Consider the following 17,616-nt stretch of genomic DNA (forward strand, 5'->3'; position numbering starts at 1 on the left):
TTTAAAGTAATTTAAAGTGATTGTGGTGACTTTAAGGTTAAACCAATATACATCTCTTAAACAATAGGTCAGGAATCAGTACACCCAGCAGTTGGGAAATAAGCATCACTTACAGTGCCTGCATTCACTTCCAAAGAAGGGCGAATCAGATTGCATTTGGCTAATGCTGTATATCTCAACCTAGCACTTACCAGTTTCAACGATAGCCATTACAGTTGGCTCTATCAATTCGGTTCAAGACCTAAAGCAATAGCTAAGCAATTGCACACAGTGTAGAAAACCGACATTCATACAGTTATGGGCAGCTGGAGAGTGCTTAGCTAGGACAAAACAATGACCTTTTAAATGCAACTGGTTTACGCTTTTTAGTGTGTAATATTTGGATTATAAAATGTGATGCTACATCCTTGGGCTCTTCACTTTGGAAGAAAACAAACCAGCTTGATCTCTCTCTCTCCCTCTCTCTACAGCATCAGCTAAAAAGCAAGAATTACTGCAGACGTGACACGTAAGAAACAGTCAGTGTGGAACAAGGTTATATAAGACGTCTCACAGTTTGAAAACCAGCACTGGGATACCATTAAAATATGAGTGTGGTACTAGAAAGAAAGCCTATTAGGACCATTAGCAGACCGCAACATTGCCAGTCACACAGGGAACTCCGAAGAAATATAGCACAGTGGTTGCAATGGACAGAAGCAGCACTGTAATAAGCTCACACCAAAACATAAAACATGTGGATGCTCTAGTTTTTCACAGAATAAAGAACAAACAATGGAAAGAATGTCTTGATGAAAATCTCACAAACTGCCGGTGAGATGTTGACCAGCAAGCAGGTGGAAAAAATTTTACAACCAGATTTTAGAACCAGAACGACCAGTGGAAAACCAGGTAGCTACCAACTTTGATCAGGGCATACCATTGCTGATCCTTGCTGGGGTTTTCAATAGCTTCATCCACCTTTGTGCAGTCGGTTAAAATAATTGCTCAAGGGTCCCTATAAAAGACAGATCTCTTATATACAGGTGATTTAACATAATATAAACCTGGAATTCCATCAGCGGTGGCACAATAAATAGCTGGTCCATCTGTTCAAGTACGGCAGTCTTTCATACAGGCTGGGCTATAATGCGAAGCCATCATTCAAGCACACATGAAATGTGTTTGCTTTGATATCCAGCAGAGCACACAAAAAAACAATTTACTCAGCCAAGTATATACAGTATAGGAGCCTTACAATTGTGCATTACAGGGACCTGGGTAACAGAAAAATCACTTGCAGCTTATGTATGCTGGTGAGGAAAGCAGTCTTCCTACTAGCGGTGGTTGCTAATTAAAACCACATGATTAATGCTACCTGTGCAGGGTGACTGTGATAAAATATCCATTATTTCACATTGTTTTCTATGTACACAGGTACCAGCACCATAGGGTATAGAGTTGGTCGGGGATGTCTTCTGTTAATTGAATAGGCTTTTTTTGAAATCCTTGTAAATAACTCTTTATAAGGCTAATAGCATCATTTTGAGAAGTATACCAATCCTAGCTTTTATTACAAACTGTGCCTGTTTCATTATGTGCTTCTTAATGAATGAGACTATTATTTGGGGAGGAATAGATAAAAGAGGTGACGACTGTGAAATGTAATGTGATTTGTAATTATGGGAAAGGCATTAGAGCAGACATTACACTTAATCTACAGCTGCAAAACCCTTTAAAGCTGTATCCCAATTTAAAAGGGTGTGTAAATCTTTGTTTTTTACAACATGTTTATTATGCTTTATGTATGCTTCAAGCACGCTTTTACAGCTTAAACCTTATTCCACTATTTTATGTGGACATCTTATTATGAACCAATACTTATGATAGCTTTTTGATGTCACAAGACTATTAATAGCAATTATTTGTGATACTAGTCGTTTGAGAGAAAGGCTCTGAAGACACTGCGTAGGCATAATATAAGATGGAATTAAAGGGAGGGGACTTGTTATTCTTTAATGCAAGACTTAATCTGAAGTTTGCAATCTATTTTAATTGTCTTAACTGCATTTCAAATGTTGTTCAGGGGAAGGAGATACATAAAGCTGATGGATCAATGCTAACTGGCAACATTCAGTTCAATAAACAAGAGAGACGTCAAAATACAGGCACAGTGAATTGCTAAGCGGATCTGGAAAGTAATGGTAAGTCAAATGAAACAAAAGATTTGTCAAGCACAAAATATAGCTGAAAAGAAATGTCAGGGCTGGACAAAGTCACCTAAGGAAGGCTAAATGAAATCATGTTACTGGAGCAGAAAGCATACATACATAGTACAGATGCTTATATGGCAGTGAGGGTGCTCATGTACTGTACACTGCCTGGCCACTTTATTAGGATCTATCAACCTGATAAGATTTGGCCTTGCCAAGAAATAGAGTTGCAAATTAGGTTATTCACATGATGCGACATGAAATCCCTGCAGAACTGCAAAGCTCTGTGAGCAGCACAGTTACAAACAGTCTACCAGAAATGGGAAAGTCAAAGATCTAACAGCGTTTGAAAGAAGCATGATAGTGGGTGCACGTCAAGCAGGTGACACAGCAGCAAGGACAGTCATGTTTGGAAGGCTACTCCAAAACATAGGCCATCAGAGTGTATCAGAAACAGCAAACTGAAGGGAAAGTTGGCAAGAGACGTCTTGAAACAGTTATTGCTGGACACAGGGAAAAAATAGGCTTCCCGATCTGAATTATTAAAGGGAGACACCTTCCAGCATCTTGTGGTCCATGCCAAGGCGGTGAAACAGGCAAAACAGTGGCCTAACCTGTTATTAGGCACAGGTCCTAATAGTGACAGGAGAGTGTACCTTACACAGTTATGAGATGAAGCAAGTGGGATATTTTGTATAGAATATTATTCGTTATAATTTTTTTTGTGCTTCATTAACTATATCGGAGCTTTGAGATCACATTACGGAACCCACTGTAGGATTGGCTTATAAAGAGATGTACAGCAGTGCTGTGGGTGGGGAGAGAATACTGCACGACTCTGCAGACAAAACTTCCATTGGAGAATGTTCACAATATCAGCAGTTATGCCTTATCGTTACAGCACAGTAATGATAAGGCATAAATAGAGCCCCATATTACACTGTGAAACATTACACTGTTTTGGGACACTTAGTTTAATAAAAATATATATATATATATATATATATATATATATATATATATATATATTAATTATAATAATAATCAAAGCAAAGTAAAAGGTAGTTTTGTGTTGGGTTTGGTAATTGGTTTGCGAATTACTAGAAGAGACCAGCACTCTCTTTAAAAAAAAAATAAATAAAAGATTTATTTATTTCTTTGGCAGACACGCAGACACAGATCCGTTGTGACTAGAGGCCTTCTTCATTGTGTCTGTGCTTGCCTGTCTGCTGTTTTTATTAAAATGAATTTAAAATGAAGAAATAAATAAAGTCATCTCTTTTTTTTTTTTAAAGATGTGAAAGGAGTGCTGGTATTCTTCTTGGAACATGTAATATTTCTCTTTGACCAAAGCACCCGGGGACTGCTGTGAACTGAGATTCCAAGTGCTCTTTGGAGTTGAGCAAGCCTTTTGATCATTAATTGGTTTGCAAATGCCAAGTGTTTCAACAACAGACAGCAAGGAAGCAAGAAGCAAGAAACAGTAAGATACAGATCTGTGGCTAAAAACAGGAAACACAGGGTTAAGAAACGGGCCTTTCAGGAAACATTAGTGTTGGCGAAATGGCAGCAGGTACGTTTAAAAACCTTGATTAATAAAACAATAATTATACATTTTAATAAGCTGACTGCTTAATGACATACGTTACCGGGAAGTTTTAATTTGCAAACTTTGGGAGCAATTCATTATGCCAATTTGATTAGGAGTCTATACCAGATGGTGCTGTTTGAGAGCCTGTTTCAGTTGTTATTATGGTTTCACTAGGTCTTATTAAAGCCCCTGGCAGAGGTGTAACGAATTAGGGTTATGCATATGAGTACAAACAGTTATATCTTCATGCAAACTTAACATCCGAGGATGTAATGTAATTCTGCCTCACCTACAGCACTGATGGGCATTAATCTGCTTTGGAATGGCGATTTGTAAATGCAGTGTGAATACAAACATTGTGTCGCAGAAATTAAAAAAGAATCATCCTTTCCCTCAACATCGTTCATGAAGTCAAACTGGCCAAAACAAATTGATTTCCCATATGGAGAAGCCTTATTTAAAAAAAAAAACTGTACTATTAATACACGTTACAGGGAAGGGAGCTCAGTGCTGTTAATACCGCAGAAAGCATTTCAGATGTCAACAGTGAAAGACAGTGAAAAGGAATAAGGTTGACAAAAAAAAAGACAGAGTAGAGATATATACATATAGAAGTAGCCAATATGTCACAGGTGGAATCTAAGAACTGGATGGACAGAAATACCTTTATGTCTTATCTGAGCATTCCAGTGGTCTGGGAGTCTCTTTTCCACAGTAGTTTATCATTGTTTCTTAAGCTTTCTGAAACCTACTTATTCGGACAGTTTTGTGAATCACTTATTTCCAAGCGTATCAGCTGGGTTGAGCAAACCCAAAAATCTTACAACAAGCCACTTACAACATAAATACACTATATTAGTATTTATGATGTGTGATTTATTTAAGAAAGTAGGAAACTCAGCTGTACATAATTCGATTTATGCTGATAATTCTCGTTAATGGCCCACACAAACAACTATTATTGAATGCCATAGTAAGCCTCAATTAGACTTTTCCTTGTGCAATCTGAATCAATTTTCCAATCTATTTTATCACACTCAGATTAAGTTAATGTATTTTGTCTATAATCGAATAAATGGTTGTAATTTGTGTTCAATCAATTTTCATGATGATTGATATACTTGCTTAGGTGATTAATATACCCTGCTTGTAACTTTTGTTTATATAGTAATGTATTTAGCGTTAAGAAAGCAGGAACAACATATTGCCATTCATAGCAGCTCGAGACATTGACAAATTGAAATTTTATCTATAGAAAGATAACCATAAATAGTGTAAAGCCACGACTATGGGAATTTCTTTTGAATGATTCCAAAGGCATTTAACTGTTATGTTATGTGGGGATTAAAATAAGAGATTAAAAAGACAGGGAGGATTCTGGAATAGATTTCATAATGCTCATGATTGTAGTGCGCAGGCTTTTTAAATAAAGTTAAGATAATCCTCCTGCTGCTGACAAATGTCTTACAGCCTTTTTAATTAAATATTCCAATACATAAACAAACACATTTATTAAAAAAATACAAAAAAATAAAATAAATATTGTGGTGAACTCACTAATCTGCATTACATTACATAGTTCCATTGTGATGAAAACCTGAAATTGGTCAGGTGTTTACAGGGCTGAAAAACAATCATTCATTGCATAAAACTGCTCTTATATTTTGTCTGCACATGCTATTTGAGTATTGATTCAGATTACAACGAAGACAGTCAAGAAATATAAAATAGCAATTACAAGGCATATAGCTGTTGTGAATAATCCATGAAGTAATACGTTATGATGTATGTTTTTTTTAAAAGACTACAATTTAACACAACGGCAAGCCATTAAATTACCGCAGCGACTGTAAATCACTAAGACAGGAGCTTTCAAAGGGACAGATATGTCTTGATGACAGAAAAACCCAAGTCTACAAAAAATGAGGCCTGGCAAATTAACCTATTGCCAACCTGAGGCTCCTGATGTAAATCTTTCTCTGTGAGATATATATTATCAATCTGAGGCTCCTGATGTAAATCTTTCTCTATGAGATATATATTATCCGGCATCTTTGTGTTTGTGGCAAGGTTATATTGGCTGCACTGGGTTTTGAAGGTTATGTGTCGGTAATCTGACCCTGAAACGATGCGTCAGAGTGGAGAAACATGAGGCAGCCTTAAACAATTTTTCTTTTCAGTAAGAGCTTTTGGGTTTGTTTTCTTCTTTGGGTGTGTGTGTTTTTTGTTGTTTTTTTTTTTTTATCGTGCCCTCTAAATAAGTCTTGCTGCTCTTGAAAACGTCCCTCTTTGTAGGCTGCAGGGACCTGCATGACTGTAATACAACTATTCCCATGGGTATACTTCAATATTAATCATATCCCCACAGTACTGTTAGTTCTGTATAACATATTGTAATAGTCTTTTAGACAACATAACCTTGCACATTATTTTTGCATGGTACCATATTTGTATCCATACATGTATGCTCTGAATTGTAAGATTTCTAGTAATGCAGTTGAAACCTCTTCATATGATCTTGTATTATATAATTTTACTCTTACTAAAACAGGGAAAATATGTAATTTATAAACTAATTTTTTGTTCAGAAAGAAAATGTGGTTGTACACAAGGGAATTGTAAATTAAATACTATTATGTGACCTCGGAGGATGAATAATAGTTAGTGAAGGAGTTTTAGACATAGATAGACAAGGGCAAGGTCAGCCAATCTGACCTGAGAGCTCAAGTATAATAGTACTACTGATCAATAGGTCTAAACAGCAAATTATCTTTGATCTGCACTCCTACATAAAGAGTTACAAAATAAACAGAACCATTACCAGCAATAACACCACAATGGGTTTGTTATTAATATTTATGTATATAGTTAGGGTATTACAGGAACACATCGGTACTAATTTAATGATATTGCAATACATTTCCACCAGCAGATATAAAAGTTACCACTATTCCAATATAAAAGTTACCACTATTCCAAATTCTATCAATTGCTCCTATGACTATAATTGCTACGCTTTTCATTGCAAAACTTTTTAATTGCTATTGAATTGCATGTCCAATGAAGATTATTTCCAAGGGTTGTTTACTATGTGACTAGGTACTACTATACTGTATTTGCATAATGTGGACATTCACTTGACTGGATTAAGGCTGTTTGATGCAACAGGAGAACACATATCTGTCTACGTTATCTACTGATTGCCCAAATGAATGCATTACATGTACTACTTCGGAATCGAAAACCAGAGTACTATCATCATCACGTCTTGAAAATAACCGAACTATATCGTACAACCTGACAGACAGATTTTCATTAAAGGAGTCGGAATTCTAATTTATTAGCTTGTTATTCCACAGATAATTACCTAAATGGGGTTTTAATTGCATCATTACAGAAAGTGATTTTTTAAAGAGCCGGATCAGAATACAAAGACACTGCTGGGATTTAATGACGTTCTTTTGAGGAGTTTGGGTTCTTAATCAACAGGTGGTGCTGTAACTCAGAGTTTATCTAGCAGCAGATCAATGTGCAGGATAATATAATATGAAGTGGTATAAGCCTATATTCACCTGACAGATTTCAAAGGCTCAGGCACCTACTATTTATGATCAGCATCCCAATTATATTTCTTATCGAACTCTTAACAGCACAAGGCGCATATTGTATAAACACCTATATTTCTGTATGTCAGTACTGCTATTTCATTTAGAAGAATCGAAACCCATCCGGCAATAGGCTTAGTTTGAAATCCTGCCTGCCAGATGGATTTTTTTTTTTCTTTATCACATGCCAGAGTTTACAGACGTCGTCACAGCTAGATAGATCAGATGTGGCTTTTAACGTCACCTTAAATAAAGTAGACATTCCTTTTGTAGCCGGATAAATGCAGCAGGATAATTCCTAAGGATAAATGAAAGAAAGTAATGGCATTCCCGTATCCAGTGGTTTTCATTTATTTATTGGGATTTTTGGTTTTAGTTTTACAGTGTGTATATTGTTATGACAAGGCTTTTTTGGATGCAAAAAGAGACATCTCTATAAAGAAAAAAGAGTAATTGAAAGGAGTACCATCCCAGCATTCACCAGGTTCGTAGACTGTCCATTCCTTTCAGCTTGAACCATACAGAGACATTACTTTTCACCTCGTCAGCAATGAGATTAAGTCTGGCAGATCATAAGTTCTCACTCCTTTTAATAAGTGCTTAGGGTGACGGTTGTACTTGCTCGTTGCCAAGCTCATTGTTCTAGTATAGTAATAATGATGAGTGACAAACATTTAACATTCTGTCATTGTGAAGTCTGCCAGGGTGCCGGCAGAGAAATCAAACACAGAAGGGGCTTACTGATATTAACAACGGGGCTCTTTGCGGGCTAAGGTTTTGAACACCAGGCATGTATTTAGAGAACTTCTGTCTGCATTTAGATGTGTTTGAAGACATTGTGAGCATCGCAATTTTCGATTGAGCCAGTTGATGAAATTCTCTTCTAACCATAAATCAGAAGATTGGAATGGCCATGACTGTCCAACCTGGGTCTCATTCCTCAATCGCAGTTTGAATAGAATCAAAAGGTAACAAACGTGAAAGACCACAAACAACATAACGGCAAAGACAATAACATTGCAGGCTGTACTATGAGCCTCAGTGTGTTACAGCCAAGTAGGATGCGACTATACAAATGACTCATAGTAGACACTGCAAATGATCTCCAACTGAGCTTGCAGTACATTAGCACACATTGTTGAGATTACCTGCTGCTACCTGACTGATCTCTCCTGCTAAAACGATGCATTGTACCTCTCTCTATGGCAGAAAACACAGTAAGGTCATGAAGATTTTGGAATTTCTTCACCTGTAAAGATTGTCTAGGTATCTGCATTGTAAAATCTATTGCCTGCCGTTATGCAACCTTTGGCTGGTGAGAAGTAAGAAAGGAAGGATTTTTTTGCATGTATTTGACGCGTTTCCAACAGCCTTCTGTATTTATAGTATTCTTGAACAGTTTGAGCCTATTATCCTGCTGGTTGAAAACAGCATTTGTATTTCACCATAACATAAGCAGTTGCAAATAGATCATCTTCATCGCGGTTCTGTACAATATCAAACAGCATTTTCACCCTCTGATTATAAATATCAGGTTCTGATCTCTCCCTGTATATATGTCTTTCTAATAATCTCTTTTTATTTTTTTGTTGCTGGGTCTCGGAATGTCACCTTTCTCTCATTGCAAGAGGATTTTAACTGTCTTGGGTACTAGATGGTATGGTTGTTGTCTCCTGATGGAAGTCAGTTTTTAATCACTTTGCTTTACACAGGTTTTTTCTTTACTGAGACAACACCATAAGCTCTGTGAGTTTCTTAAAATGCTTTTGCAGTTTACCTTGACTGCTTCAGTTTAGTTATTATATTAGTGCTACTGTATTTACTTTTACTTGAATGCGATGGACCACAAAACACTAAGAGCCAGATTAAACCTATATACTCCAAACTGTCATGAGGGCTCTTTTCTTGAAAGAAAAAAAAATTCTAAAACCAATAAGAAACAATTTAAGATTATTATAAGCCGCTAAAATAAATGTTATTTTATATCTGATTTGGTAACTTTATTGGGTGTTTATTTTGTTTTCTTAAATCAAATTGTACAAGTGATGATCTGGAGTAAACAGGTGTGAAAATGTAGGTCTGACCATCAGGTTTGTCCCTGTTTTGCTTTATTAAAGGAAAGAACAATACCACAATTGTAAATCTAGCCACACACTATATTATTGCAAGGTACAGTTGGTATTGATGCATGCATTTTTCAACCAATGCAATACATGTAAAAATGAAGAACAATCACATTAAACAGTGTTAGCCAGTTTACTGTAGATTTTGCTGAATTGAAGCATGCCTCGCTTGCTTCAGAACGCGGTGTGTCCTCTAGTCCTTTATCCCTGGAGGGAATACAAACCTGGATGTACCTGATGCAGACTACATGGTGCCACAGCCAACAGATACTTCACACCATCAGTTCTTGGAAGAACTGCAGCCAAGACAGTTGTTTTGGTGATGGTTGAAACCTGACCGTTGTGTCATGTATTGATCTGAAATGTAATGAATGGCATGCACCCAAGGACCCACCATGTACCGAATCAATCATTGGCAAGAGAACATGTCGTTTCAAATGACATCTAGATTTTTGTACTGCCCCGAGTGGTTGTTCTTGCAATTATTCAGAAATTAAGTTGTATTGTGCTTTTCTTTTTTTTTTTTGGTGCTACTGTAAGTCTGTGTTCAGGAGCTGCTCTTATTCCAGTCCTCTGCCTGTTTGTAGCACAGGCTAGATCAGCCAAAGTGTCTATAGAAAATGCAGAATGTTTAGTTGTTTTAAAAAATTGTCCTTGGGAGCTCCCGTGTGGCGCATCCAGTAAAGGCACTCCACATGCAGTACAGAATGCGCCCTATAGCCTGGGGATCGCCGGTTCGAGTCCAGAATATTCCACTGCCGACAGTGGATTGGAGTTCCCAGGGGAAGGCGCACAATTGGCCGAGCACCGCCCGGGTAGGGAGGGCTTAGGTCGGCCAGGGTGTCCTCGACTCAATGCGCACCAGCGACCCCTGTAGACTGTCCGAGAGCTTGTGGGCCCAGAGCGGACGGCTGACGGCACACGTTTTTTGTCTCTCCCGAGTCAGCGCGGGGGTGGCAGCGGTGAGCCAGGTTGAAATAAAAAAAATTATTGGGCTTTCCAAATTGGGGAGAAAACGAGAAAAAATAATTGCTGATTCCAAATTTAAAAAAAAAAAATCGTCTAAATCAGCTGGAAACTGAGCTTTTTGCTGTTGTGGAACTCTAGAATCAGCTTTGGTCTGCAAATACAAATAACTGGTGGGCAGAAAAAAAAAGTGAATTCCTTTGCAAGGTAGTGTTTATAGAAACAATGAAACATGTGAGTTGTGTTCAATGGGGTTCCGCTGTGCAGAGCAGTCAAGCGTGTGCATTCACAGATCTGAGCAATAATGCATTACTAATTTATCATTTCATAGAATGCAATGCCACTTCACTGAGACCTAGTAAACAATACCAGGGCTTTCAACGTGTCACCTGTATGTTGCAAACAATGCAAAGGGTTGAAGGTTGTACATGCAACACACACTATGCACACTATGAATCTTGTTTACCCAATTTATTTCAATGACCTAAACTTTTGGATAAACTTTTACATTCTTTTTTTTTTATTATTCCCAGATGATTTAGAACAAGAGACTGTGTTGTAATTAAAAAATAAATTAGCTTTAAGCATCATTAATTCAGGTAGTATTACCATATTTTCTGTGGAGATTGTAATGACTTTAGCACTTTTAATTTCTCCTCTTTTTTCTCTCAAGACGACCTACCTTCCTAAAGAAAATCACAGATAAAAAACAAGTTGTGTTTGTCCATCTATTTTTTGCAAATGTCCAAAATTACATGACATTTACATTTTGTTTTTAAATTAGGTATCTTTATAATAGCTTAGGTCCGCTTCAGGAGGAATTTCATTTTAAAAAGAAATTAGCGACGGCAAGCTCAGGTTGTCTAAGAAATTAATTAAGTCTTATCTTAATACCTTTTTTTTATATGCTTCTTTTCTTCATAGTACAATAGTGCTCCCTAATGATTCTCAGTCCTGGTTAAATTCATTAAACAATTGTATCCCACTAAACTCATTGGCACAGCAATATTCTCACAAGTCCATTTCGCTGTAAATTGACTTTATTTCCACTTTCAGAGATATTAGGGCTTTGACAACCGCAGAATCCAAGGCTGTGAATAGAAGGCCATTGGGGGTGCATTTATAGTGCAATGGCAAGATCGTATTAGATCAATCCAGGTAGATTTAATGCACTGTGTAGTCAATACCCTGCTTTGAGCTTACCTCATCCTGCTTAAACTCCACCTTGACTCCCTGCTTACATTTCAGCTCTGGCTAAGATTCCCTGAAATCAGAAGCCAAGGATCAAAACTGTACTTATTCTATTACTTAGCCTGGCGATGTTAAATAACAGTTTGTATCTTTAAATTGACCCCGAAGGATTACCTTATTGTCAGTTTTAATGTAAAGTAAGATAAATAGTATTAAACAGAACAAAATTAATCATCTGATCGACTGACGTAAGCTTTAGTTTAATTACAATGTTTAAGGACAACCACGATGGAAGTGACCTTGAGTCTCGAAATGATCTAACTTGCTTACTTGAAAAGACGACTTTGTAAGCAAAGGGTTTAATTAACACAAGTGCGTTTGAATTGGTGGAAAAAAACAAACATACGTTTAGTGTTAAATCTGGTCATAGAGGTTACAGTAGCTGTTAGTTACTTACATAGCAAAGACTTGCAAAAGACTTTGAGAGGGTCATGATGAATCAGGAAATTAAGGACCACTGAGTAATGGCTTTAAAGAATGGAAACTACTGTAAAGTGTGTAGAAATTGAACTGATGACTACACTGGAAAGAAGGCAGTTGCAGAGGATTTTAAAATCTGAAAGGCATCAATCTATGCAGATTATCAGACAGACACTGAGTTCAGGTTATGAGCTGTACAGGATGCCTGCAGGTGTCTGCAATACTCAGTTTAAAAAAAAAAAAACACCATAAATACAGGATTTAGTAAACGTGTGAACAGCTGTAATCACTATAATTGCCATCACAATGTTCCCGATTCTTTGATTGAGAACAGCATGGAAACTAAGATAGCATGATTGATCAAGCTGTATGCGTAATGGTCACTATTAGAATGCAACAACATCTGCAGGTTTTTTTTCAGCTTCAGGCTCCACATAATCTAATATATCAGGGTAAATTCTACACTGCTGGTTCAGTAGCTTGCCCATAACTTACAAAACGTTTTTTTCACAGGCAGAAAATATTTAAATACATAAAGCCAAGCTGAGATTTACCACAGTGCAGAAGATCCTATTAAAATTACAAAGACTCTTGTTGAAAGGTGAACTGTGCCATCATTATTTCAAGCCCAGGCAGGATTACTGGTGCTGTACTCAGGATAGAAAAATATTGACCCATGAGTTTTGTTTTTTTTTCCATTTTATCCTTAAACCTGTGAAAAATAAATGTGTCCCAAATTAACAAGATTCCTAGTTGGTCTCTCCTTACTGGCTCCAATGCTTGGCCATTTGCGTGCACAGTTTTCAGCCACCTGGATATAGTACATATTCCACTCAGAAGCTACTTTTTTAGGGTTGGCCATGGGGAAGACCATGATGCAATAAAGTCACATGGGTAATTAAGAACATGTTTACAGATTTATACAATCTTTAATGAATGAGCTTGTGACAGGGTGGCAGCGAGACAGAGACTCTGCCAGGAAACTGCAGTACAAGCTCTGAAGCACACTTTAATTTAAGAAAAAAAGGCACAAGGGCAAAGGTTTAAACAAACATACAAAAAAACTGTTCAGGCTGGGCCAAGCCGTCAGTGAACTTTACAAAAACAACCTGTGCAGCAACCCACTAACAAAACACAGTGTACACTCACCAAACTCCTCTCTCCAAATGGAGCTCTGGGCTCTCCATTTATGAGATGTGGCTGGAGCCTAATTAATCAGTAGTTAGCAATTATCTAATTTAGGCTCCAGCCACATTCTCACATATTTTTGGCAGGGAGGAATTAACCCCATCCCTGCCAACCACCACCAAACACCAATAAATATACATGGGCGGAGCTCTCGCTTCCTGCCACAGAGCTCTCATCACTTTGATTACTGAAAAATACACTGCTTATGCCTAAAATACCAAGCCAAAAATGTAGATCTAAATACATGTTTATATAATTAAGATGGGGTTCTCTGTGGCATTTTACATATATTTACAGACAGGTATACACTACTGAAGCTCACATGCTCTTTTGATTTTAATGATTCCAGCAAAGGTTGTATTTAGTCTCTCCACTGTCATATGATCAATTGCATAGACCATATGATGTCTGAGTGTGCCGAATAAGGTTACCAGGAACTCGCATGCAAATCATATGCACAATAATGATTTATTGTGAAACCATAACACTGTAATGCATACTGTATGCACACCAACGCCATCTGCTGGACATTTACTAAATTACAGGTTATGGTACTCTGTGAAATGATTATTATTCCAAGTGTGAACAACATTTGCAAATATGTACTAAGTTTGCATCCTAAAAAAAAAAGGATTTTCAATAACATAACTTATACCTTCAAATGCAGGTGGCAATAAAGATGACTAAGGGTTTAAGAGGCCAAGGTTCAATGTTGACTTTACAGAGGCAACTCTATTGTATTGATTTAAAAGCACCGCGAAAGTTAAAAGGCCATGGCTTAATTATAGTAATCCTTGTGACAGAATTAACTTTGTAATTAAAGCTTGTGAAGCATGACACCAGAGATTGCACATGACTGAATTGTTGCATTAAAACTGGCACCTCGGAGAGTTTAAATATAGATACTGCCCCTTGAGTTTAAAGTACTGGCCAACTTTCTTTCAATCTCTCCGATCTGCAGGTCCGTAAATTAATTCATTTTAACTGAATACTGTGTGAATAACAAGTGCCTTACAAGGGTCTAGACGCATTGTGCGGTAATATAAAAATGTAGCTTTATGTTTGATTTACTAACATTTGGTGAAAAAAGGCAGGTCCTCACATAGTACCCGTGCCAAAACTCACAAAGTCAGTCTCCTCTTTTTAATATTAACTTGGCCTCGTACTATAACACAGATTTCTAATAAGACATTCATGACCTCATTTTGCATGGAAACAGATTGAGTTTAATGAAGCTGGCTCTCCTGTAGCCATCTGGGAGAATATAAAACATGGAGAGCCAACAAGGCCTGTTTTCTGATCAAGTAAAGTGCGCGAATAGCTACACTTTCTGTTTAATTTGGCAAAGAGGAAAGAATCATGTTTTAACACACAACTGAATATGCTTCTTAGAATGCTGCAGATGTACTTATTTGTTTGTTTGTTTGTTTGCTGATGCAGTACTGTAATTCTGTCATGCGTTACTGAAGTCTTTTGCTGATGTGAAGTATTATACCCTATGCATTATAAAAATAACTAGCCAGGTGAATGACAACATCAATCTGCCAGTTCTCCGTTCTAGAAATAAAACTATGACAACAGGTGATAAATAAGGTAGTGCTTTTCCAGACTATTATAGAATAAGATAACTGGACCATAAACTGCTGTGTAAAGTCACCTTAAACCCGCTTTACAAGCCCATTTGTCATTTGCCAACAAACCCTGATTCACATCCCCTACTATGCATGCTTAGCATGTTAAGAAAAAATAAAAAAAATAATGAAAAATGACTCCACACTACTATGTATTGTATGCAGCATTACTGACCCCATTGCTAAACATTCTCAAAGTCGAATCTGTAGTTTGATATTGTACTGTACAGTGCTACCCCATCCGCACATTTCTGCGGATTTAAACTTTAAATAGCACTTATATGTTAGTCAATTGCTGCCATGGCGACCATTTTAGCCTGCGATTCAGAGATGCTCAGAGCAAGAGGAACAGTTAGGGATGCTGAGCGTAGAGGAGACACGGTCAGTCTTACAACCTGAGAGACAGGGGGAGAGCGAGCGCTGCAGATTGCGACTCTCTGCGCATGAAACAAGAAAACCGCGTTTGAAACATCTTATTTTTGTGTTGCTCCTGCGCTGTCTAAGGCAAGCTGTAGGTGTTATGCTTCTACGTACAGCTCATTTATTTAAAGTCACTAGGGAAAGAAAACATACACACTAGAACTGGATTCTTTTCCCGGGTTATCGGGGGGAAAAAAATCATTATTTTTGGTTGCGGATTTCAAGCCTTTAGATAGTCTGTGCAAGAAGTGTTTACAGTAGATTCTGCTGCTTTTCCTTGGGCTATCAGTAACGTTTGTGGAGCAGAGGAGACAATCTTCAGCCACGAATACACACTGACTGAGTTGTGTTTAAGTCGGCATCCTGCATCATCTGCAACTGAGAGGTTCTGTTCTGGGTGCCAGATCGTTGCAACTTGGGTTTTATAAAATACTTTCGGATATTTACATATTACTTACAACAACACCTCGTCCTTGCTTCGTTTTTGCTGCATTTTTTTGAGGGGGACTATACGAGAAAAACAAGAAGAAAAAAAAAAGTGCTGGAGTTAAAATTGTAAAGTTCCTGGTTAATAACTTGTTCCCCCCCAGCTTAAAGGAAATATTCCGATTTTTACACAGCGTTCCATTCTTGTGAGCTGGGAAGTCCGTTGTGGCTGAAGATGGGTGTTTGTGGCTACTTGGTGTTGTCCTGGAGGTGCCTGGTTGTGCTGTCTCTTAGACTGCTGTTTCTTGTACCTGCAGGACTGCCAGTCCGGAGCGGAGACTCACCTTTTTCCAAAGTGATGGACAACGTCACTGTTAGACAGGGAGACAACGCTGTTCTCAGGTAAGCGATCTTCTTTCTTTCTGTATTTGTTTGTTTGAAATGATACTCTTATTATGAAATCTGTTTTTTTTTTTCTAAAATGTTTTGGAAGTGTGCTTTATTTGCATTATACAATGTACGCACTCCACAGTGCACCGCAGCAGTGTGCCAGGGCATTGCTATTTCTTTCCATAAAGATTTTTTTTTTTTTCTAAAGGCAACTTATTGGCTGCTTGGGATTCAGACTGTTTTGAATCGTCCTTGTTGGAGATGGGCGCGAGATAAGAATTGTGTCTTGCTGTTTGATGGCACTTATCCTATGGGGGCGGGACGGGGGGGGGGTATTATTGTTTAATTGAATACCATCCGCCCCACATACTGCGAACACACTCACCCCCACACACACAGAGACCAAGAGGGAAAAAAAAGGAAAAAAAAAAAAAAACTCGCGCATTTGCATTCAACTAAACCAAGTATTTAATAAAATGTCAAGCTGTCAAAATATGTATGTTCACGCATTTCAGTTTAAATTGGAATTTGGATGGATGGCGTCATACTATGCGTGAAAATTATAATTTCAATAAAATGCTACGAAATCAGCTCAGTACGCACTCCCATGTTTCTGTACAGACTAACAACTCCGTCCCGTCCCCCGTAACCAACACCATGCCGCAAACATTTTGCAGTGAGAATGAAACATTGCTGGACACAAGTAATAAAGGGGTTTAACAAAGTGGTGATTCAGCCTTTGGGTATCAGCACGTTATGTATTCCATGTCAAATCCAAGCTAGGCTCAGCTCAGAGACTGGAGCCCCCTAGCACCAGGCACAGCAAGGTCTTTAGTATGAAATGAAAAAAAAAAACAAGCAGCCTATGGTTCTACCTCCCTTCTACCCCCCTGTCAGACTCACTGCAGAGAAGGCATTACATTTGAACCATAGGCATGAGTGTGGAACAGAGGGATTGGAAGCAATGCCCTGTGGTTGAAGTACATGTGGTTTAAGGCTTTGATGCAAGCTGCTGTGCAGATTATTGGGCTGCATATTCATAAAATAGTCTGTACTTCTGGGTTGGTGCTCTCTTCCAATCCTTAATCCAATGCAACATAAGTAACATGTATGCTAATTTCCTGTATTTTGGGGTACATAAGGGTGTACAGTATTTCTGCCTAAGTCTGCATCTTATAGCAAATGCTGTGCCATATGTTTATGCCTAGACACCACAGAGGGCTGTTGCATCTATTACTGCAGCTGACAGTTTACTGAAATGGGTTTCCAGCTCGGAATTTACTTTAAGACTAGGATCTGTTGACCTGTTCTGATATTAAAATAAATGCTATATATACAAACTATCATTTTCTAATAAATCAGAAAATAGGTAACCTTTTCAATGCATTTTAAATAAATATTGCCTGAAATAAA

The 17,616-nt window shown here is 37.7% G+C and overlaps 1 protein-coding gene across 2 annotated transcripts in view; it reads left to right on the forward strand.

Annotated features, from left to right (window-relative positions):
• Positions 1 to 17,616, forward strand: part of LOC131707293 (opioid-binding protein/cell adhesion molecule-like) — a 356,578-nt gene that overhangs the window by 196,240 nt on the left and 142,722 nt on the right. Inside the window, exon 2 of one of the 2 annotated variants that reach the window (XM_059009673.1) lies at positions 16,131 to 16,215. In XM_059009673.1, the coding sequence (XP_058865656.1) occupies positions 16,131 to 16,215 (85 nt within the window). Of the gene's footprint in view, positions 1 to 15,360; positions 16,216 to 17,616 lie in introns of those variants that run through there. The other variant, XM_059009672.1, reaches the window with a different exon arrangement.

This window comes from Acipenser ruthenus, chromosome 39 (assembly GCF_902713425.1).
Source record: "Acipenser ruthenus chromosome 39, fAciRut3.2 maternal haplotype, whole genome shotgun sequence".
NCBI classification, from domain to species: domain Eukaryota; kingdom Metazoa; phylum Chordata; class Actinopteri; order Acipenseriformes; family Acipenseridae; genus Acipenser; species Acipenser ruthenus.